This window comes from Chelonia mydas, chromosome 20 (genome assembly GCF_015237465.2).
Source record: "Chelonia mydas isolate rCheMyd1 chromosome 20, rCheMyd1.pri.v2, whole genome shotgun sequence".
In the NCBI taxonomy this organism is placed as follows: domain Eukaryota; kingdom Metazoa; phylum Chordata; order Testudines; family Cheloniidae; genus Chelonia; species Chelonia mydas.
Window position 1 is genome coordinate 984,979 of NC_051260.2, and position 22,870 is coordinate 1,007,848.

The window sequence follows — 22,870 nt, forward strand, 5'->3', positions numbered from 1 at the left end:
CTCTGGGAGTGGTTGTAGGGGAGGCCTGAGAGCGAGGATCTAATGGCATGTAGCTTGCAGGGAAGCATCTTTAACTCAGATTTAACGGTGTGAGCCCAGGACGCTGCTGTGGAGGTCACGTCTCTTCGCTGAAGTTAAGGAGAGCAGCGTGGGACCCGGTGACTTCATTACAAAGCAGGATGTGATGCCAGTCCAGGTGCAGCTGGCCCCCTGCTCCTTCCCCAAATGGAGGAGTTAAGAGGCCAGGAAGAAGTAGCCTGCCGGAGGCCTGAGGCTGGAGGAGAGCTGAATGGGAGAGAGGAAGAGGGAGAATCAGCTGACTGTGAGAATGACCCAGAAGAATGAATTAAAAAAGGCGAAAGGGGAAGTGCTGTTTCCGGTCCCCAGAGAGCCCTGCCAGCCATGCCAGCCAGCCTCACAAGTCTGTCGCTGCAGGGAAGCTCCAGAGGCATTTGCGGTTAGGCCGGAAGTAACCCTCTCTCCTCCCCCTGTGGGAATTTGAACACCAGGGTTAACACCCAACTCTTGCAAAAAGGGCTCTGGGGCCTTTGGGACCAGGACATGGCATCCCATGTAAAAGACACCTCCAGCAGTAACAGTGTCTGTTAGCATCCAGCTGGGGGCAGCATGCTCTCAAAGGGCAGAGCACCTGCAGCTCCGCGCGCCCTAGCACTGCCCTGGGGCTCTGGGCGAGCACCCCAGCACCTTTGAGTAGCACAGCGCCCCCTAGGGATCATTGGGGTGAGCACTGATGGTGAGGGCAGAGCGCCCCCTACGGAGTCACTTGCATCACTCCCTGCCGCACAGCAGCCCCAGCGCCGCCCTGGGGCACTGGGGTCAGCACAGACTGAAAGGAGCGGGGCTCCTTCCCAGCTAGTCGGTACTAACAAGTTCCTCAATTGCTTCCCAGCCCCACACACTGGTCGCCCCTACACTGGCCCCACCTGAGCTACCAGCATCGCTCCCGGAATGTCTCTCGTCTGCTCCTACTCCGGCCCAGTAAACTGAGGCAGCTTGACGGCTGCCAAACCCCTAGGCCCCGGCTGCTCTGTGAGGAGGCTGCATTTCCCTTTGTCCAGACACGGGTTTGGTGGGAGCCTGAGGAAGAGCCAGGAACACCGCCCACCCGCACACCCTGGCGTGGGGGATTGTTTGGACGGGGACTGGGCGGGCGGGAGAACAATCGGGATGGAGCAGGGGCCCGGTGTGTGCAGGAGGAAGGGAGCTAGGCTGTGGCTGTATGCTCAGCAATAGGAAATGCTTTATTAGCTGGGAGTGGTGGAGAAAAGCCAGGCAGGAAGAGGCAGTAATAAGAAACATTTTTTGACTTCTCCCACATCCAGAGCTCAGAGATCTTGCCAAACTGCTGCGTTTGGAAAACAGGGGGAGAGCCCCCGGGACTGGGGAGGGAACCTAGATGCACACACCCCTCTCCCCGGCTGGGACAGGCAACCACGGCTGGAACTAACACCGGAGCCAAAGCTCTGCCCTGCCAGTATCCATTTGCGAATCTAGGGAGGTTGGTGTGTGGGCTGGGGAGAATGGAGGCTGACCCATGAATCTGCTTCAGGCTGGAGCTTGCAGCGCAGTGGGGAGCTGCCTGGGCTGAGCTGGGAAACTGTCTGTCGCAGCCCGGGATCCAGATCCTGCAACCAAAGGAGAATCGCCTCTGGCCCTGGGAAAGGGTCCCCACAGCCCGCTGGCAGCAGACGCAGGAGACAGGACGCCCAGACTGGGGTCTGGCAGGGTTCCTTTCCGCCTCCAGAGGCTCTGCAGAACCCACCCGCTCACAAGCAGCCTCTCCTCGGGCCGGTGCTGTCAATGAGAGGGGCAAAGCCGTAGGTGAGTTGGAATGAGCTGCTCCCTCTGTGGGTGTCGGGATGTTTCTTAGGCTGCTGCCCAAAGCAGAAAGCGCGCTACCAGAGATCTCGTCATGGGCCCGCTCCTCAGCTAGTGGCCTAGCCCTGATCTCACTGGGGCGCCTCTGGCTTACAGCAGCTGAGACTCTGGCCCCATATTTGTAACTCCTCACCCCCTCTGTTCTGTTCCTGATTTGCCCCCTCTGTGACACATTGGAGCAGACGGTTCTTTGGGTCCCCCTTTCACAGCAAGGGGAGTCCCTCTCCTCTTAAGACTCTGATCTCCCTCAGATCTCACCACTTGCCGCTGAGAACCACTCCACTGCTTGAATGTAAAGCGGAGTAAGCGTACTGAAGCCAGCAGAATTTGCTCCTGATTTATGCTTGCGCAACTGAGATTAGAATCTGGGTTTACCTCAATTGCAGTTAGTGGGATGACTCTGGATTTGCACAAGGGTAACTGAAGTCAGAATCTGGCCTTGTGCCCCCTTTCAGAAGATGAAACAATATGTAAACTATAATTATATAATATGCAATGGGTCTAGTGCTGGACAAGTAGTGCAATAAAATCAGCTGCCTTACTGGAGAATTGAAGAGTAGCAAATGTTTTGCAGATTTTTCTAAAAGGCGCTGGGGAAATGTAGTAAATTGCAGACTAGAGACTGGTAAATTAGCTGAAGTGATGGAATTAACGATATGATAGGGTCAAAGTAGCACGGCTTCTGAAAAGGAAAACCACGTTCACCAATCTATTCAAATTCTCTACCGTTTTCTGTAACAGAACAGATAAAGGAGAACAAGTGGACACAATTAGTTTAGACTTTCAAAAAGGCCTTTTACAAAGTTCCTCATAAGAGGTTGCTGAAGGCACTAAGTAGTCCAGATATCCGAGGCAAAGGGCTATCTCGGGTCAGGAACTAGGTAAGAGATGGAAAACAGATTATGAAGAAATGGTCAATTTCATCACCACCGAAAGTTAACAGCAGGAGCTGTGCTGGGGCTGATATTAATGAATGATCCGGAAAAGAAGAGGAGCAGGGAGGAAGCAAAATTTGCAGATAACACAAAACGATGCCGTTTTGCCAAGACTGTGGATCGTCAGAGGGCCCAAACAAGTTAAGGGGAACATGGTGGGAAATGAAATTCAGCGTGGGATGGAACCCCGTGAACGGCTCCTTCGCTGCGCAGAATGACTAAAGCGCTCAGGAGAAGGAGCCAGGTAGCTCGGCCTGAGCTCGATGCGCTGCGCCAGCGGAGAAAGCCAATGCAGGGCTGGGGTGCGGAAGGAACGGTGGGGAGCATTCTGCTGCTCTCCTGTAGCTCAGCAGGGTTCTCAGGACTGGAATGGGGTGTTCGGCTCTAACACACACTCACACCCCAGGAGGGGGTCAGAGATGCTTCACAGGATTTGTTTGTTACTGTTTCTAAAAAGCTTCCAGGCTAGAAAAAAAACCTAAACCCTTGCCGTTCTCGGCACAAACAAACAGAAAATCAATCTCACCCTCCTGTTTCTCTAACACACAGAATTTGAGAGAAAATAAACACGTGGGTGGGGAGGGGGCGTCTGGGCTGAATTTTTTTTAAATAACAAAACCTGTTTCTCTGGTTTTTAATGTAGCAACTGCCTCGAGCGCAGGGTAGCGCAAAGCCCATGCTGTGCAATGCGGCTGCTCGAGGCATCTGCTGGCTCTGGGCACGTTGCACCAGGCATGCCAAGGTCCCCGGAGCAAGCTTTGGAAGGCTCCAAGGCTCAGTTCGGCTCCGAAATGGGCCTGAAGGAGACCCTCAAGCCAAGCAAATCTGATCTCGGACACCCAGCTCTACATTTTCTCTAGCCCTAGGAATAACAGCATGTTCCCGGGATCAGACCACTGGTCAGCTCCTGAAAGCTTCAGTGGCAGAAGATGTCACTGCCCAGTGCACCTGGCCAATTCTGTACTGATGGGAGAGGGGAATCTCCGTAGCTCTCCCAATTTAGGTTCAAAGCCAATTGAAGTAAAATTTCGATCTAGCAACCCATGGCCTGGTTTGTAGAGGACTGTGAGTGCCCACAGCTGCCTCTGACCTCAAGGGGAACTTCAGCACCTCTGACAACCAGCCTAGAGCGGCAGTGTCCTGGAAACTGCCTAAATCTGCTGCCTCCCCAGGCAGGAATAGCGCTTGCTGCTGGCAGTGTGCTCGTGTGCCCTGGGAGGGGAGGGGGGCGTCTGTACAGCTGCTGGTTCTCAGGGAACAAAAATAAGGAACCAGGTCATGAGATGCATCCTGGCACTCAAAAACCAAAAAAGGCTTTTCTGCACGTGGTTTGCTCGGCACAACTCCTAGATCTCTCCCATGCGAGCGTGTGACTGTGCGAACCATGGTGATAATTTCGTTGATTATTCTCTTTCTTGGTTTGAGAGTAACAGCTGTGTTAGTCTGTATTCGCAAAAAGAAAAGGAGGACTTGTGGCACCTTAGATAAACTGGTTAGTCTCTAAGGTGCCACAAGTACTCCTTTTCTTTCTTGGTTTGGTTTCATGTCAGCTAGTTAAACTGTTCTCCAGTGCGAACCAAGCAGCATGAAGGGACCTGGTACCTAGGGCAGGGTGTTGGGAAGAGGAGAAGGGCTTAGGTCTCAATCTTCAAAAGTATCCTCTGGGGTCTGATTCTCAGAGGTGCTGGGCTCTGGGGAAATATAGTAAATTGCAGACTAGAGACTGGTAAATTAGCTGAAGTGATGGAATTAACGATATGATAGGGTCAAAGTAGCACGGCTTCTGAAAAGGAAAACCACGTTCACCAATCTATTCAAATTCTCTACCGTTTTCTGTAACAGAACAGATAAAGGAGAACAAGTGGACACAATTAGTTTAGACTTTCAAAAAGGCCTTTTACAAAGTTCCTCATAAGAGGTTGCTGAAGGCGCTAAGTAGTCCAGATATCCGGGGCAAAGGGCTATCTCGGGTCAGGAACTAGGTAAGAGATGGAAAACAGATTATGAAGAAATGGTCAATTTCATCACCACCGAAAGCTGACAGCATGCAAAGCTTCTTCTATTTAGCATGACTGAAAGGTGGTCGGCATACCCTTCAGTTTTAACCAGGTCTGTGGTTAATGGTAGCCATTAATGGTAGCTCTGCTGCTCCCAGTGACTTCAACTGAAGTTATGGGCGCTCTGCACCTCTGAAAATCAGACCCAAGATCACGGTCCCCAAAACTGAAGCTTCCAAACTCCGTGGCCCCCTTGGAAAACATTGGTCTTGTTCTGTGCCTACGCTGCGATGAAAGGCCTGCGGCACAGCCGGGGCTGGCTGGGCCAGCTGACGCGGGGTTCTGGGCTGTCAAACTGCAGCGTCGCTTTCCAGGCTCGGGCTGGAGCCCAGGCTCTGAGACCCTGCGAGGGCGGAGCATCTGCACACCTATTCTTAGCCCTGCAGCCCACCCCCCATGAGCCCGAGTCAGCTGCGCTGGGTTTGAGATTCAGCGCGGTGGGTTTTTTATCGCAGTGAGGCAGTGCCCTCTGGGGACAATTCATGGCTGCTCTGGACGGTTAGCTACACAAGCGCAAGGGGCTGTCTTTCTGATATTCGGAGCCCTGCTTTGCACGGCCGTGGATTGCTGCAGGAGGCGCCAGGCATGAATGTCTCGAGCCCAGGGAGCTGGTTTGAATCCAGCCCAGCGCAATGGGACCAGAACGTAGTTACTGCTTGGGGGGTCTGTGCATCAGGAGTTTGGTGGGGCTCGATCTAGTTTCTTCCGGACACGTGTCCACAGCCCAGAAACCACCATCATGAAAGGCACTTGCTGGCAGCCTCAGCAGATGGACCAAGACCTGAATGGGCCACCAAGATTGAACCTTTGCATGCTCAGATGGTCCTGCCAAGGCACCATTAGGGCTTATTGGTGGAGCAGTGGAGGAGGGGAGCCTACAAGCACGGTCACTGGGCCTGTGCAGAGAGGATCTCAGGGCTTTCTCTCTGATGCCTTTCACCAGCACTAAACGCACTCCAGAGTGTATTAAGACCGGATCTGTGCTGAGTAGAGAGCGGGGTTGGCCTTACCGCTGCAGTGGCATCCTGGGCTGGCACGCTGCTTGCAAGAGGAGGCTGTGGGGCCAAGGGGGTCAAGGAAAGACAGCGATACATCTGCAAGCATTCATCGCCCTGCTTCCTTGTACGCTCTGCGCCAGAGTGGCCTGTGGGGAATTGCCGCTCCGAGTGCATTTCCATTTTCAAAGAAATGTTAACTGTGCATTCTCCACCCACGTTCTTAATAGAAGCATCTTGGATAGGTCATTACATCGGCCTGCTTTCTTATGTGATTATGTAGGACACCGTAGCATAACATCTTAAATGCTTGGCATGCTGTTGCATTATAAATCATATCAATAGCACATGCGGGGAAGAGGTGGAATTAAAGTTGCTTTAACTCTGATTATCCCCACACAGGTTCTTGGCTGGTGTAAATTGATGTAGCTCTGTTTATTTCACTGGAGCTATTCCGATTTACAGAAGCTGAGAATCTGGTCCCACTATTTATTTATTTGTGATTCAAAGGGTTACAGACAAGATACGGTTGCCTTGCTTCTTTTGCCCTGAGCAGCTTGCCAATACGTGGCGCCTTGCCTAGTTGTTTCCATTAGAGAAGAAATTGATGATACAAGTCAGGTATTTCTCTGGCGTAATCCTGTTTATTTACAGTGAATGAACACAGGGTCCTATTTCCCAAAACACAGAAGGAAAAAAGAGCCGGAAGTTTCCTTAGAATTTCCAAGCCAGCTTCTCCAGCCAGTCCTGTGCCCCAAGGAGTTCTGTCTCTCTGTCTCACAACTGTTTCTCATGCTGTCTGCTGGTTTTCTGGACTCTCTGCTTCTCTCACATGTCAAAAAATCCTTTAGCCCCTGCATTTTCAGTCTGTCATAGAGAAACCCCATTTATTCTCCCTGGGTTCCTTCTTGATCAAGCTTTGCCACGCAGCCCAGTGACTTGGGTGGTGGCTTCTATTGTGTCCAACTATCACTACATAAAAGGGGCTTCATTTCTTGCATTTAGCGTGAATGAAAGGTGGTCAGCACACCCTTCAGGTTTAACCAGGTCTGTGATTAATGGTAGCCATCAACCCTTCCAGGGAAACAACAATTGTTAAAAATTCTTCTTCCCTGTGTTACTAACTCTCAGGGCTATTAAAACTGAAAGGACTTGAAACGTCGAATTGATTTTCCACCACTGATACTGCCATCTGTTGGACCCTTTTGTGCTTCAGTTGGCTTGGGATGGGGATATTGCTCCCGGGCAGACACTTTCATTCGGTTCCCCATGCTTGCAGGATAGTCTGCAGGGTAACATTCAAGCATTTCGGTGCACTGGGTTTTGGTGCTTGGATCCAGGGGGTTGATTCTAGAAATAATCCAGAGAGGAAGTTCGGCTCTAAGAATCGGGTCTTGCCACTTTTTTCACCAGTCTTGTAATATTTAGGGTGAAATCCTGGCTCCATTGACTACAATGGCAAAAATCCTATTGACTTTAGTGGGGGCCAAGATTTCACGTCGAGCCCCTGCTCTGAGAGGAGACTGATGATGGGGGAGTCTCAACTTCCAATTAAAATGAAAAAAGTACATTTCTAGCCCGCATGATTGCAGAGAAAAGCCTGGAAATGTGTCTCAAGTGCCCCCCTAAGGGCTCACAAACCAGAAGGTAACGAGCCTCAAGTACAGTAGCTTTGAAAATCATACAATCTGTAAGCCAGTCTCGTAATATGTTGGGGCCTGACTCCTGATTCTGGAGCTGTTGGGATCGGTGACGCTGACTTCTCTGCTAGGCTCTCTGTCCCGAGCCCTGCACTTGGTTCTGAGTTGAGGGGCCATAGTACCAGCCGGCACAGAGACACTGCGGCCGTGGTGTGGAGACCTAATGAGGTGAGCAAACGACAGAGAACATGTGAATGGTGAGTCACTAGTGCAGAGGGTGCAGGAAATTAAATCTCAGTTTCTGGAGCAGAAGCTTCCTTCTAGAAGCAGCTGTTTGGAAAGCAGCAGAATAAAGTGAGTTGTCAGCAGTTCTCAGGACCCCCTCCTCCCCCCTGCAGACCGTGTTTCTGATACTGATGAGAACCAGAGAGCTCAGGCTTGGGTCATGAGGCTACTTGTGACAGGGATGGTTTGGGTCTCTGGAGCAATGTTACAACATCCAGACTGTGATGCTTACAGAACCCGTGAGCCATCTGTGTTAGCGTGTGAGAGAGAGGGAAAGAGGACGAAGGGGGGGGGATAGAGTTGGGGGAAGGGATCAGAGAACACAGAAGAGGAGAGAAGGGAGGAAGAAAGAGTAGGGACAAAAAGGAAGGAAGGAAGGAGATCAATAGCGTACGGCTCATCGGCATCTGCCAATAGCAAATACCTCCCGCAGCTGGAGATGGGACTCTAGCGGGGGCGGGCTCTGAGTTCTACAGAGAATGCTTTCCCAGGGGTCTGGCTGGTGGGTCTTGACCACGTGCCCAGGGTCTAACTGATTGCCGAGTTGGGAGGGAATTTCCCCTCGGTCAGATTGACAGAGACCCTGGGGGTTTTATAGCTTCCTCTGCAGCACGGGGACGGGGCACTTGCGGGTTGGAACTAGAGTAAGTGGTGCATTCTCTCTAACTTGGAGTCTTTGAATCATGATTTCAGGACTTGGCTAACACAGTCAGAGGTTGCAGGAGTGAGTGGGCAAGATTCTGTGGCCTGCGATGTGCAGGAGGTCAGACTAGAGGATCACAATGGTCCCTTCTGACCTTTGAGTCCATGAGATCAGGAAGAGGAGAGGGAGAGAAAGGAAATGGATCACAGGAACTAACCAGAACTGGGCCCAGCCCTTTGGAGGTGCCTCTAGGCCCAAAGCCCATTTCCTGGGACCTTCCTTTGTCTCCAGGCTGGAGTCCAAGGCCTGGCTCTGGATGGGGCCTAGATTGCCAGGACAGCAGCCGTCCAAACTTGGGCACCATGGAGGTTGCAATTACTATTGCAGGATCCTGCCTCCAGCCGGGGGGATCCAAACTGTCTGAGATGAAGGGTCAGGTGCCACCCTGGAGTGAGCTGGCACTTGGATTCCATCAGGAGTGGGTTTTGCTTACATCAGGGCTGAATCTGTGCCATGGTGTCTGCAGTGGGTCTGGGCTGTGGGCCAGGTGAGATTGGGGTGCAGCCCATGTGACTGTCCCTGGTTCAGGGCGCAGCTGCTGCGGAGCTCCTCTCTCTCCCCCGCCAGGAACGTTGCCCTGTCTGTGGCAGTGTTTGGGGGACGGGGCTTAGAGAACCCAGTCGCCCAGCATGGGTTCAGCCTGCAGACGCATCCAACCCCTTTGCTCACCCTTGAACGGGATGTTTGCCTCCTGGTGCTTTCTCCACAAAAGCCGCAGGTTCCCTGGGCTGGAGGTGGCTCTCGCTCCCAGCCCTGTATCCCACTGGAGCTGAGTCCCTCCCTCTAGGAGCAACAACAAAGCGAGTTATTTCGGGGAGGAAAGGTCCCGGCGAGGCTGCCCTATGGCTGGAGCCATGGAGCTGCTGTCTGGGCCAGATATCTGTTTGTGCGGCTTGGAGCTGTGTGTGTTTGCGTGACTCCCCTTTCCCATCAAGGCCAGAATCTAAACAATCTTGATTCCTGTTCTGGCTTCAGCAGCGGGCAATGGGCAGGGCTCCGTGAATTGCAGGAAACGGAGCCATCAGCCTGTTTATGTAGAAATCACAGACGGAGGTGGGTGGAGAACCCTGGGCTCCCAGGACCCAGGGGCTCGTCCATTTAGAAAGGGATCCAGAAGCGAAGGAGACGGCTGCACGGTGGGGAGGAAGTGGGGCTGGAAAGCTTGGGGACAGTGGTGAGGTCAAGTCTTCATCATGTTTAGTTTGGCAAGAATTTCCTTTTTACAAGGAAGAATTTAAAAAACAAAAAACCCTCCCTCTCCATTGGAGCAGCTGGGAAACTTTTGGCTGCCTGTGACAAGTGTATTTGTATCACTGATAAGCCTGATACCAAAGCCCACTGAAGGACCCAGTCCGTGAGTCTCCATAAAGCACAGCTGGCCCGAAGGATACTTCGGAGCAGCCCATGGAGCTGTACATCACACCAGATCAGTTCCTTGCCATTGCCATGAGCCCCAGTATTTCTCTGGGCTCAGTACCGAGGTTACTGGGTGGGGTTTCATGGCCCGATATGCAGGTCAGCCTAGGGGGTCTGGGGGTCCCTTCTGGCCTTAGAAGCTCTGACTTTGATGCACAGAAGAGAGGTGCAGGGTACCCAGCAGCAATCGGGGGAGCCTGGGGACGGGGAAGGTGAGCCCATCTTCATCAGGCCTTTCAGAGCCATTGCTCTTTGATCCTGTGCAATCTATCGCTTAGACCTAGGTAAATCCTGCTAGCTGCACTGCCCTGCTTTGGCCCCACTGCATCCCGTTACGTCTGTTACTACCTGGCTCCCCCTTTGAACTTCCTAGGTCCCCCTTAGTTCCTGCCGCCGACACTGCCCCCGCTTTGGTAGTGATCAGGTCGTGTGGAACTTCTTGGCTCCCCGTTTTAAAACTGAAGCTTTGCTGGTGCAAGTTGGGTGCGGTGCTCCCCTCCAGAGATGGCCGCAGCATGTCAGTGGCGGTGAGGCCTGCAGGCTGCACAGTGCTTTGGTGTAGCTCTCCCAGGGGTGGGAGGAAGCGCAGCCACACACATTGCTGGAGTGAAAAGAGGCTGATTGATGTGTCTCTTGCTCTTCACATGACAGTAGAACATGAAGGCACCGCGGGGACACAGCCGGGTCACAAGTAGGGAACCATGCTTACTACACACGTGCCAGACCTAGCTACAAACGCACGGCTGCTCAAACCATGTAAAGGTCTACTACCCTATTCCTGTCTGCTACCCTTCTGTATACAAATGGACTGCTGTCAATCAGTGCAGAGTTTGTATTTACACGCATTACCAAGGCAGACTGAGCTTCTGGAGGCTGAGTTTAGCTGGAATGGGTTTTCATGCAGTTGTGTGTCGTAAAGATCTCCTGGAATCGCTCTCAGGAAGAGGTGGTAACTGTGATATCCTGGCCAAGTTCCACTCTGGATAATTCCATCCTACCTACCTACATCCTGCCACCCCCCGCCCCGGCAATTTCAGTTGACTACAGAATCCTTTATTTCCTCTCCAAAGCCATTGTGTAGCTTTGCCGAGCGACTGTTAAGTAGCTGACCCGTTCCAGCCCAGATGTGGCTGCATTTCAGGGATGCATGAAGTGACCCCCTATATACAATGAAGCTGCATGATAATAATATCATTTGCATTTGTGAAGTGCTTTCGGAGCCTCCAGGTGAAAGAGGCTGCAGAATTGTGAGACTGCGCTATTCATCCATTCTGTTTTCTCCAGAGAAAATGCTGCAAGGAGCCATCGGGAGCTTTCTCCTGGCCGTTCTGACTGTCCCAAGGAGCTTTCCAGCTGGTAGGTAGCAGAATAGCCGGAGTGACTAACGACAGTGCAGTGGTCCCAGAGCACGGCTGTTTCTTTCTGTGGTGTGCAGGAAACTGAAATAAAGGGCAGGAGATTTGGAGGTTTATTTATTTACTCACCTCTCAAAATAAGTCACCATCCCAGGCAATTAACTCACACCCCGTGTGTCTGCCTGGGGAAGCAGCATGGCCTAGAGGCCAGAGGAAGGAGCTGGGAGTCAGGAGTCCTGGATTTTATTCCCGCTGTACTGATGACTGGCCATGTGACCTTGGGCGTGTTGTTTCTCCTCACATGTCGCTGACCTCCCGGCCAGGGTTAGTTCACTATGGTTCATAACGTGCTTTGAGATCATTGGATGGAAAGGGCTGGAGACATGAAATGAGGGATGGGATGCAGGGAGTATTCCTTCAATACCTCGAGCTTTTCCCTAGGGTGGGCTCCTCTGAGTGATGGAGATGCTGTCTTGGGCTATTAACTGGGCAGCTCTCACAGTGTCCTCACCCCCTCCAGTTACCCCAGTCTGCTGGGGATAGTGTTCATCTCCGCCACTGCTCAGCCCCAACCCGGGGGTATCTTCTTCACCCTGCTCACAGCTACCCAGGGCCGAAGCAAGGAGGAGCTCTTTGAGGCCCCGTTGTTAGGGCCAGCACCATGGGAGAGTCCAGGTGAGAGAGCTCTGTGCAGAGTGAGACACTGGAGGGTTCGCATTAGAGATGAACCCAGGCTGTGAAACAGGCCAGATCCTGACCACAGCCTACCCAGGGCACTGGGGCTTCAAACCTGAAACCTTGCTCGGGGTCAGAGCTTGCAATTCCAGCCTGACTCTGATGGGCCAAACACCCCAAAATGGTGAAGTCCCGGTTCGGGTCTCGACTTTGCTCCCACCTTGGGGACGCCTTGATGATGATGATTGGCCTCAACCTAGATTCTGGGGTGCGGGTTCCAGGCATAACCTTAGGGCCCAGGTTTAGAGACAGGATCAAGATCCAAATGCCAGATCCAAATTCCCCTGGGTGGGGCTCAGAGTCCAAACCCAGAAGTGAAATTGCAATGGGATGAACAAAAACAGCTGGATCAAAAAACCCTGACCTTCCTGAAGTTAAAGCCCCAGAGACAAATATCCTGGTTTGATGCCATCCCCAAATTCTTTCTCATCTATCCATCACATTTATTTAGCTATTTATCTACCAGTCTGAGCCTGGATTTTCAGAAGATCTCAGGGGCAGATTTTCTGGTGATCAGCACCTAGAACTGGGGTTACTCTTAGGAATTGCCCAGCGTTCGACCTGCCCTCAGTGTGCTGGCTTCTTTGAAAATCTGGCCTGCATGGCCCGGCCTCGACTAGCCAACCCTCAGCAATGTGAGACTTCCTGTTACAAGAAGCTGGTTTGTGTCCCCCAGCGTTTACTAATGACCTGTCTCGCAGCCCACTCAGAGTCCTCCCATGACATTCGGGGAGCGGCGGATGTAAAGTGGGGAGAGTCCTGTGGGCCCAGCCCGGCTTGGCTCCGTCTGTGACCGTGCTGTCTCGTTTGTGTCCCACAGAGGAGCTGATGTGCGCCTGTGACTTGCAGGAGTGTGAAAATGCCACCTGCTTGGGGAAGATATGTTTTGTGAGCAAACACCTGGAGAACGGGAAGGCCACCCAGGGCAAGGGCTGCCTGAGTTCTCATATCCTGGAGCGCTGCCAGAGTGCAGCCATGGAAGAATACACCATGAGCTGCTGCAGCTCCAGCATGTGCAATGAGAACATCAGTGTCCTCCTGAAAGGTACAGCCCAGCCGTGACCTGGGTCCCTGGTGTGTCTGGGTGCAGGGGGCTCCCCTCTCTGGCAGTTTGTCCCAGGCTCCCACCCCCTGCCTTGGGGAACCCCCCGACAGCCTTTGGGGAGACAGGAATTTCCCCGGAAATCACCCTGAGGCAGCCCTGGTGCCCCTCTGGCCTTGCCCCTCAGCTCAGGTGCCTCCCAGCCCCGAGCTCAAGCCCTGGGCTGCTGCATCCCTGCCCCAACATCAGCATGTGCTCACTGGAGCCCAGCAGACTCTGCCCCCCTCCTTCAGTGTGAGGAGAGCTGTCAGCAGGAACTGGGGTGACGTTTGCTGTCCGCTCTCGAGACAACTGGGACTCTGGGGCTCTCTGCCTGCTGCCCCTGAATTGCTCAGGGCTGCTGGGGAGTAGGGCTGGCCCTTTCCCACCCACGGAGGGGAAGGCTCCTAGCAGCCCCACGGCTGCTCTAACTTATACCATGGCCCTGCATGGCTCTAGGATATGAGAAAGAGAAAGGTGGCTTGAAGCCCCCTCCCTGTCCCAGCACAGGAGCACAGAAACCAAGCTGCAGACCCCAGTGCCTGTTCCGTCCAGACTTGACCCCTGCTCTGACTCCAGGCATGTGCATTTGCCCCGGGATTCCCCCACAGCTGGTCCTTTTCTTCCCCTCAGGCCAGGAGCAGCCCGAAGAACCTGCCTCTCTGAGGAACCTTCTCCTGATGGTCCTCGTCCCCGTGCTGGCCCTCCTCGTGCTCGCCACGCTCGTCACGCTCTCCTTCTGGAAGCTGGCTCAGCACCGCAGGAACCGGCTTCTCATCAGACATGATGACTTGGGGGACACAGACATCATGCTGAAAGCCTCCATGGTCGGAGACAGCACCTTAGAGGTGAGTGAGCCTTGAACAGCCTGAAATGGAGACGGCCACAGACAGGCTCCCACCCCGCAAACCCCCCAGATCCGAATGCCCCAGAATTCTGGAGAGGTTGGATCCAAACCCGAACTTTGCGGCCGGAGCCCATCTCTGTGTCACGGTCAAGGGCTCTCTCCCTAACTAAGAGGATACAACATTCAGAAGTGCAAGTAGGGCCGTTCCCTCCAGCAGGCAGGGCCAGCAGGAGACTTTTAGCCGTATGGGGTACCGGAAACCTTGGGGCTTGCCCGCGCCTCCGGAGGGGAGGTGGGACTGCGCTCCGCTCCTTAAAGGAGCAGAACGGGGCTAGGGAGGACAGTCGTTCTTTAAATGGCTTTAACAGCACAATACAGATGCTAACAAACGGCGTTAGCGTATGTATTGTGCTGTTACCTTGGTCAGGAGTCCTCAAGAGGGGAGGGGTGGGGCAGACGGAAGGTGTTTAAACAGTGGTTTTTACTCTGTTGCTCCCCATTGGTCTGAATTATCCATGACATCCTGTAGCAGGCCACTGACTCACCAGCACGGCGCCTCCTGCTGGTTGTCTGGGAATTAGCTCAATTCCAGCGCTCGGAGTGCCCCCTGCTGGCCGGTGTCTCTCCTACCTCAGTCCCCCATGTCCCTCCCGGGCCACGGTGCCCTTTACCTTGGGGTTCTGCCCACAGCAGTGCCCCCATACTCTGGGTCTCCCCTCCCAGGGGAACCCCCTCTCCCTATGCCCATCTTGCCTCAGTGGCTACTGCCAGTCGTCATCTAGCCCCCTTTCTCTGGGGCAGACTGCAGTCTGTCATGGACACTCATCACTGGCAAGAGGGATGGATCAGGGGCCTCTGCCCATCACCGGGCTGCACCTCTGCAGCCCCACTACCTACTCAGGCCTTAACAAGGGCTGCTTTTAACCCCCGCTCTCCTGGAGTGGGGCAGCCATCCCACTACACATCCATACTGCATCACATCAAGTCCAAATCATTAGAGCAATGCCTCGGCTTGCCCTGACCAGCGGATGTCTGGATTCTGATGTCAGCCCAGTTCTGCAGCCTGCCCAGAATCAGGTGTTGTCCCCAGTGTACACAGAATTCTTCTCTGCAGCCAAACTAGTCTAGCATGCATTTCGTTAACTGGAACTGGAGCAGCAACGCAAAGAAAACAAATGCCTCCTTTTCCAGCTTTGTGGGTGAGAGAACCATGAGTGAAGATGATAATGCCGGACACTGACAGCCTTAAACCAGCTGCCTCAGGAATCTGCCAAGAACTTTGCTGAACATATGTGCCTCATCTTAGCAACGGAGCTAAGACGAATCACATATCTGCCCACCTCTATTCGAATGACACCCCTTCTGATCTGACAGCCCAGGCATTGTCCGCTTCATCCAGAACAATTTACAAACTTGGAACCTAATCCTGTAAACCCTTAATCATTTGATCGATTGCATTGAAGGCAATGGGACTAGTTGCATGACTATGGACCACTTTTGTGGCCTGGTAAGAGTTTCAGGAGTCTGTTCTGTTCCTATAAAGGAAGTTGAATCCCCCATTGAAATGCAATGTTTAGGTAATACACCATAAAGCAGTTTAGGATACAGTTCTACTTAAAATTTGTCCTTTAATCAGTCCTACATATGCTAAAATGGCTCCTCACCCAATTCCCATATTCCATATAAACAGACTGAATACTACATTTTTGGACAGCGATGCACCAATCCCCACCCAGAATCCATAAATTCACTCCATCTTCCCCCTATCACTGTGCCCATGTGCCCCATCTCTAGCCCCAGATCGCCACCAGGCAGCCTCACCACCCTTGTGCACCCCGCTACCTCAACGCTCCCCGTTCCCGTGTGCCAAGGTCACCGAAGGGATGGAGTGAGCAAGTGGAGGGATCTAACGTGGCTTGAGGGGTTACTGTGCCGCTACCTTGCTGCGCCCTCTGACTGACCGCCCGTGACCTCTCCCTCAGGGCCTGCTGAGCGAGGACTGCACGACGGGCAGCGGCTCCGGGCTGCCCTTTCTTGTTCAAAGAACTGTAGCCCGGCAGATCACGCTGGTGGAATGCGTAGGTAGGAAACCCGCCTCCGCGCCTGCCTCTGGCTCCTGCACGCAGTGAACGAGGGTCCCCCTGGCTCGGCTGCCACCTGGCTCCTTCAGCCAGTGAGCCAGGCGTGCCCCAAGCTCCCCTCCCGGGAGCAGCTGGAGATGAGACCATGAATCCTGACCCCCGGGGCAAACTTTGGACTCTGGTTAAGGCCGTCTCTGTTACCCACCCGCTAGCCCAGGGCCCTCTGGAGATGCTTAGTATGGGGGCGGGGGGGGAAGGACAAGCAGGTATTGGACTGGAGCTGGGCTCTTCTTAACCCCTAATCCCTGATATCCGATGGGTTGGGCTCTGGCCCTGAGGGACCTGGCCTGACCCCCAGCCCTACAGACCAGGCCTGGCCCTGCGGGACCTGGCCTTTCTATTAGCAGACAGGCCTGGGCACTGAGGTACCCAGCTTATCCCCATGACTATATATGCCAGGCCTGGGCATGAAGTCACCTGTCCTAGCCCCTAGTTGGCCAGGCTAGACCCTATGAAGCCAAAGAAAAGTTCTGGCAATTTGCTGGTGACGAGGTTCATTCTCTGATGGCCTGAGGCTGCTGGGTTGCCCAGTGGCTGTCAGAGGATGCAGTGCACTGGCTCAGCCATGGAACCAGCTTGCCTCTAGTCACTGATCCACAAAGAACATAAAACCTTATCCTAGGAGTGGCTGAGGTGGGGCAGGGGTGCCCCACCTGAGCCTGTCCCAAGGGTTCGCTCAGCACCAGCAGGGCAGCATGACGCCGTGTCCGTGTCATGGCAGGCAAAGGGCGCTACGGGGAGGTGTGGCGTGGCGTCTGGCACGGGGAGAACGTGGCCGTGAAGATCTTCTCCTCCCGGGACGAGCAGTCGTGGTTCCGTGAGACGGAGATCTACAACACGGTGCTGCTCAGGCATGACAATATCCTGGGTGAGTAGCAGCCCACGAGGGTGTTTATGTGGCACCCGGCCTGCTGGTGCCCCCCTGTTCCATGGCCCCTTCTGCTTTGTCCCCCTCTAGGCTTCATCGCCTCTGACATGACGTCCAGGAACTCTAGCACCCAGCTCTGGCTCATCACTCACTACCACGAGAATGGCTCACTCTATGACTACCTGCAGAGGACAGTGCTGGATGCCCAGACCTGCCTGAGGCTGGCCTGCTCCATCATCTGTGGCCTGGTCCACCTGCATGTGGAGATCTTCGGGACTCAGGGGAAACCAGCCATTGCGCACCGGGACCTGAAGAGCAGGAACATCCTGGTGAAGAACAACATGCAGTGCTGCATCGCAGACCTGGGTGAGGAAGGGGGATCGATCTCCGGGGCCAGAGCCAGGGCTGTAACCCAGCTCTGCATGTCATCTTGCTTGGGGAACAGAGGAACTGACCATCTCGGACCTTTGTCCCATCTGCCCCTAACCGCTGTCTGGATTCCCTTTCACCTGCACTCCTGGTGGTGAAAGGGCCGGTGCATCTCTAAGGGGTGATGAAAGCAAAGGCTGTTTCCTCTGCCAGTGGAGGGGATGGTCTGCTCATTGGGGCTTAAATATTTAATCCCCTGGAGTCACAGGTTCAAATGCAAGTGAGGTCAACTCCGGGGTATTTTTCTTCCCCAGAACAAAATGGTAGTGTTTTGGGAGGTGTCAGTTCCCATGTGACAATAAATATCCCCCCCTCCCTCCTTCGCAGCCCCAGTGATCAGCAGAAAGGAGGCAAATGGGATAAGCCAGGGAAGGAAAGAAAGAACAAATTGCCACTGGAGACAGAGGTACACACAGGCTGTACTGATCCCAGATGGATTTCCCTGGGCTGTAAGCAGAAAACTCTGCCAGGCCCAGATTCCCTCATAGAGAGAGGAGTGAAAACCCAGGCCCCCCCATGTCCTCCATTTCAGCCTGTGGGATGCTGCTTCCTTTCAGGGCTGGCGGTCATGCATTCCCAGGGCAGCGACTACCTGGACATTGGGAACAACCCGCGGGTTGGCACCAAACGCTACATGGCCCCCGAGGTCCTGGACGAACAAATCCGCACCGACTGCTTCGAATCCTATAAGCAGACAGATATCTGGGCATATGGTCTGGTGCTCTGGGAAATCACCCGGAGGACAGTTGTTAACGGTAAGGGGCAGCTGGGGGGGGCTTTGGGCAGTGAGACGCAGTGCTCCTAATTCTCTCTCCACATGCACAGACACACAAATGTGGATGTGATACAAGGACTCTTCTCTATAGATATGCACACACCTGTCTGTCCTTTTAGAGTACCTAGAGACTGCCTTGAGGTCCCTGGTCTGTATATATGCACAGAATATCTTGATGCCCACAGACACCTGAGAGGGTCCTATCTATTCTGCTAACCTTCTCTATTCACTGTCTTATACCCAGACTGTGAGCTCTTTGGGGCACAGACAGCCTCCTCGTTCTGTTTGTACAGGACCCAGCACATTGGTCTCCTGGCCCATGACTGGGGCTCCTTGTACGACCTCAAAAGATAATACATCCTAACCTGCAGAGAAAGACCTGGGGCTCTGACTGGACGGGCTGAGGCTGGGACTGCCTGTTTTCACAGGAAGTCGGCAGTATCGCATGTCCTGAGTTTTGCAGCGGGGTAAATCAGACTGTTTGGGAGCCTGGCACAGCCTGTGGCTGCAGCCGCAGCGGAGAGGCTGAGCGAGCGGCAGGCTGGAGTGAGAGCCACATCCTCCCGTGAGTTAGCGAGGCTCCCAGTGCAGAAATAAATGCTGCTCAGGGCTGTTCCCGTGAAGGTTTTCGGCTGCTCTGGGTGGTTTTTGCCCGAAGATTAGCTGTAAATTATAAACACTGTAATCTAGTGTCAGCGCCCGGCTCCCTGATTAAAGGGCCCATTAGACTCAATCAGCGCTTTGTTTGCTCAACACTGATTAGAAAACAAGCAGCATCAGAGGACTGCTTGGAACCTGGCCACATCCAGGGGACTTCCAGCTCCTCTGGATCATGGGCTGGTTAACCCAGGGTATTTCCCCCATGGCCTGCCACAGCCAGGGGTTGGTCAGAAGCAGCTGTTGTGGGATGGGGATGGCAGGGAGGGCATGCTTCTTGGGGGAGGGCAACGGGCCTGAAGTTGTGCAATCACCCAAGAGCAAATGGGCCAGATGCAGACTCCTTCTCCAGGCTTTGGGAATTCACCTCCCCTGCCCCATTCGCCCCCTGTAGTAGCAGTGTCAGAATGGGGGGGCGGGCTTAGCTTTTGCAGCGAGGACATCCCCCAGGCACGGTCCTCTCGCCCTCTGGCAGCTTGGGGCTCCGCAGAGAATGAGCCTGGCCCCAGAAGTGGTGTCTTCAGTCCATACCCCTGGCAATGGAATGCCCCCCGCCACACACACACACTCATTGTGGCGGCCTCAGCAGACGGGCCCAGGCCTGGATGAGCGCCACAGAGCCCATCTCTCCCGCCAGGGCAGGGCTAAGGGACACAGGCAGGGGGGACGGTTGACCCAGGGGGACACACAGAGGCCTGTGGTCTCCCGGGTGTCCAGCTGGCACCTTTCACCAGCAGGAAAGTTCATTAAATGGTGGAAGTTGGGGGCAAGGTGGCAGCTCCCACAAGGCGCAGTCTGGTGGGGCTAATCTCATTTACGGCTCCCAGGCACTCTCAGATTAAACACTTCACTTAACTAACCCAGCAGTGCCCTTGCCTTGGCCGCCCATTAACCCTTGCGGGGCCGAAGGCCTCTCTCCCAGAAGACGCTCAGTGCGGGGGAAACTCCCCACTGTGCACTGCATCCGGGGGGGGCGCAGGGTGACGTGGGGGATACACCCTCTGCCCCGAGGCTTCCGATCCCTTTTTGACGGAGGCTCGTGAGGCGCCAGATAGGAACTGCCCACTGCAGTGGGCTGATGGGACCCTGGAAGGGCTTTGGCAGCCAAAAAGGGTTAAATCTCTGGCACAAAGACATATGGAGGCACTAAATATGGATTAGCCAGGGCCAGCTGCTGGCTGGTCTGCGGTGAGCAGCTGCCTGGCCTCCCGTTCGCCACTAGGTGGGGGCTGCGTCTAAGACAAGGTTCCCAGATGATCTGAACGGCCCCTGGTGTCCTGCGACTGCAACCAGTTCCAGAGGGAGACCGGGGTCAGGGGGGTTCCCCTCCCTATCAGCAGCACTGAGGTGTTGACGACAGGCTTGGAGCATCCTCCTCTGCAGCACTGGGTAGCCACGGCAGGACTCCACCCAGGGTCTGATCTGGCCACGCAACCATCGCAGGCTGCACCTGATCTGCGCTACGCCGGCGTGAATCTGGAGCCAGGGCGGTGTCGTTTGTGGGTCAGCTCCCACGGCGTGCTAGCTCCGGGCCCGGGGTGCGAGCTCCGGGCCCGGGGTGCGAGCTCCGGGCCTGGGGTGCGAGCTCCGGGCCCGGGGTGCGAGCACTGGGCCCGGGGTACGAGCTCTGTGCCCGGGGTGCTAGCTCTGTGCCCGGGGTGTGAGCTCTGGGCCCAGGGTGTGAGCTCTGGGCCCGGGGTGCGAGCTCTGTGCCCGGGGTGCGAGCTCTAGGCCCGGGGTGCGAGCACTGGGCCCGGGGTGTGAGCACTGTTCCTGGGGTGTGAGCACTGGGCCCGGGGTGCTAGCTCTGGGCCCGGGGTGCGAGCACTGGGCCCGGGGTGCTAGCTCTAGGCCCGGGGTGCGAGCACTGGGCCCGGGGTGCTAGCTCTAGGCCCGGGGTGCGAGCACTGGGCCCGGGGTGTGAGCACTGTTCCTGGGGTGCGAGCTCTGTGCCCGGGGTGCGAGCTCTAGGCCCGGGGTGCGAGCACTGGGCCCGGGGTGTGAGCTCTGGGCCCAGGGTGTGAGCACTGTTCCTGGGGTGCGAGCTCTGTGCCCGGGGTGCTAGCTCTGTGCCCGGGGTGTGAGCTCTGGGCCCAGGGTGTGAGCACTGTTCCTGGGGTGCGAGCTCTGGGCCCGGGGTGCGAGCTCTGTGCCCGGGGTGCGAGCTCTAGGCCCGGGGTGCGAGCACTGGGCCCGGGGTGTGAGCTCTGTGCCTGGGGTGCGAGCTCTGTGCCCGGGGTGCGAGCACTGTTCCTGGGGTGCGAGCTCTGTGCCCGGGGTGCGAGCTCTGTGCCCGGGGTGTGAGCTCTGGGCCCAGGGTGTGAGCACTGTTCCTGGGGTGCGAGCTCTGGGCCCGGGGTGCGAGCTCTAGGCCCGGGGTGCTAGCTCTGGGCCCGGGGTGGGAGCACTGGGCCCGGGGTGTGAGCTCTGTGCCTGGGGTGCGAGCACTGGGCCCGGGGTGCGAGCTCTGGGCCCGGGGTGCGAGCACTGTTCCTGGGGTGCGAGCTCTGGGCCCAGGGTGCTAGCTCTGGGCCCGGGGTGCGAGCACTGTGCCCGGGGTGCGAGCTCCGGGCCCGGGGTGCGAGCACTGTGCCCGGGGTGTGAGCACTGTTCCTGGGGTGCTAGCTCTGGGCCCGGGGTGCGAGCTCTGGGCCCAGGGTGCGAGCACTGTTCCTGGGGTGTGAGCACTGGGCCCGGGGTGCTAGCTCTGGGCCCGGGGTGGGAGCTCTGGGCCCGGGGTGTGAGCACTGTTCCTGGGGTGCGAGCTCTGTGCCCGGGGTGCGAGCTCTAGGCCCGGGGTGCGAGCACTGGGCCTGGGGTGCTAGCTCTGGGCCCGGGGTGCGAGCTCTGGGCCCAGGGTGCGAGCACTGTTCCTGGGGTGCGAGCTCTGTGCCCGGGGTGCGAGCTCTGTGCCCGGGGTGTGAGCTCTGGGCCCAGGGTGTGAGCACTGTTCCTGGGGTGCGAGCTCTGGGCCCGGGGTGCGAGCTCTAGGCCCGGGGTGCTAGCTCTGGGCCCGGGGTGGGAGCACTGGGCCCGGGGTGTGAGCTCTGTGCCTGGGGTGCGAGCACTGGGCCCGGGGTGCGAGCTCTGGGCCCGGGGTGCGAGCACTGTTCCTGGGGTGCGAGCTCTGGGCCCAGGGTGCTAGCTCTGGGCCCGGGGTGCGAGCACTGTGCCCGGGGTGCGAGCTCTAGGCCCGGGGTGCGAGCACTGGGCCCGGGGTGTGAGCTCTGGGCCCGGGGTGCGAGCACTGTTCCTGGGGTGCGAGCTCTGTGCCCGGGGTGCTAGCTCTGTGCCCGGGGTGTGAGCTCTGGGCCCAGGGTGTGAGCACTGTTCCTGGGGTGCGAGCTCTGGGCCCGGGGTGCGAGCTCTGTGCCCGGGGTGCGAGCTCTAGGCCCGGGGTGCGAGCACTGGGCCCGGGGTGTGAGCTCTGTGCCTGGGGTGCGAGCTCTGTGCCCGGGGTGCGAGCACTGTTCCTGGGGTGCGAGCTCTGTGCCCGGGGTGCGAGCTCTGTGCCCGGGGTGTGAGCTCTGGGCCCAGGGTGTGAGCACTGTTCCTGGGGTGCGAGCTCTGGGCCCGGGGTGCGAGCTCTAGGCCCGGGGTGCTAGCTCTGGGCCCGGGGTGGGAGCACTGGGCCCGGGGTGTGAGCTCTGTGCCTGGGGTGCGAGCACTGGGCCCGGGGTGCGAGCTCTGGGCCCGGGGTGCGAGCACTGTTCCTGGGGTGCGAGCTCTGGGCCCAGGGTGCTAGCTCTGGGCCCGGGGTGCGAGCACTGTGCCCGGGGTGCGAGCTCCGGGCCCGGGGTGCGAGCACTGTGCCCGGGGTGTGAGCACTGTTCCTGGGGTGCTAGCTCTGGGCCCGGGGTGCGAGCTCTGGGCCCAGGGTGCGAGCACTGTTCCTGGGGTGTGAGCACTGGGCCCGGGGTGCTAGCTCTGGGCCCGGGGTGGGAGCTCTGGGCCCGGGGTGTGAGCACTGTTCCTGGGGTGCTAGCTCTGGGCCCGGGGTGCGAGCTCTGGGCCCGGGGCGTGAGCACGTTCGTGTCGCACATCCTGTTGCG

At 56.3% G+C, this 22,870-nt stretch overlaps 1 protein-coding gene across 3 annotated transcripts in view; it reads left to right on the forward strand.

Annotated features, from left to right (window-relative positions):
- The first annotated feature begins 1,216 nt into the window (after positions 1-1,216).
- ACVRL1 (activin A receptor like type 1) overlaps positions 1,217-22,870 on the forward strand; it is a 29,158-nt gene continuing 7,504 nt past the window's right edge. For 2 of the 3 annotated variants that reach the window (XR_006286662.1, XM_007064722.4), the window contains exons 1-8: positions 1,217-1,842; positions 11,215-11,286; positions 12,841-13,065; positions 13,735-13,949; positions 15,931-16,030; positions 16,811-16,957; positions 17,048-17,323; positions 17,944-18,141. Coding sequence is in view for 2 of the 3 variants with exons in the window: in XM_007064722.4 (XP_007064784.1) it covers positions 11,220-11,286; positions 12,841-13,065; positions 13,735-13,949; positions 15,931-16,030; positions 16,811-16,957; positions 17,048-17,323; positions 17,944-18,141 (1,228 nt within the window). In the remaining variant the exon portion in view is untranslated. Of the gene's footprint in view, positions 1,843-1,890; positions 2,316-11,214; positions 11,287-12,840; positions 13,066-13,734; positions 13,950-15,930; positions 16,031-16,810; positions 16,958-17,047; positions 17,324-17,943; positions 18,142-22,870 lie in introns of those variants that run through there. The other variant, XM_043532658.1, reaches the window with a different exon arrangement.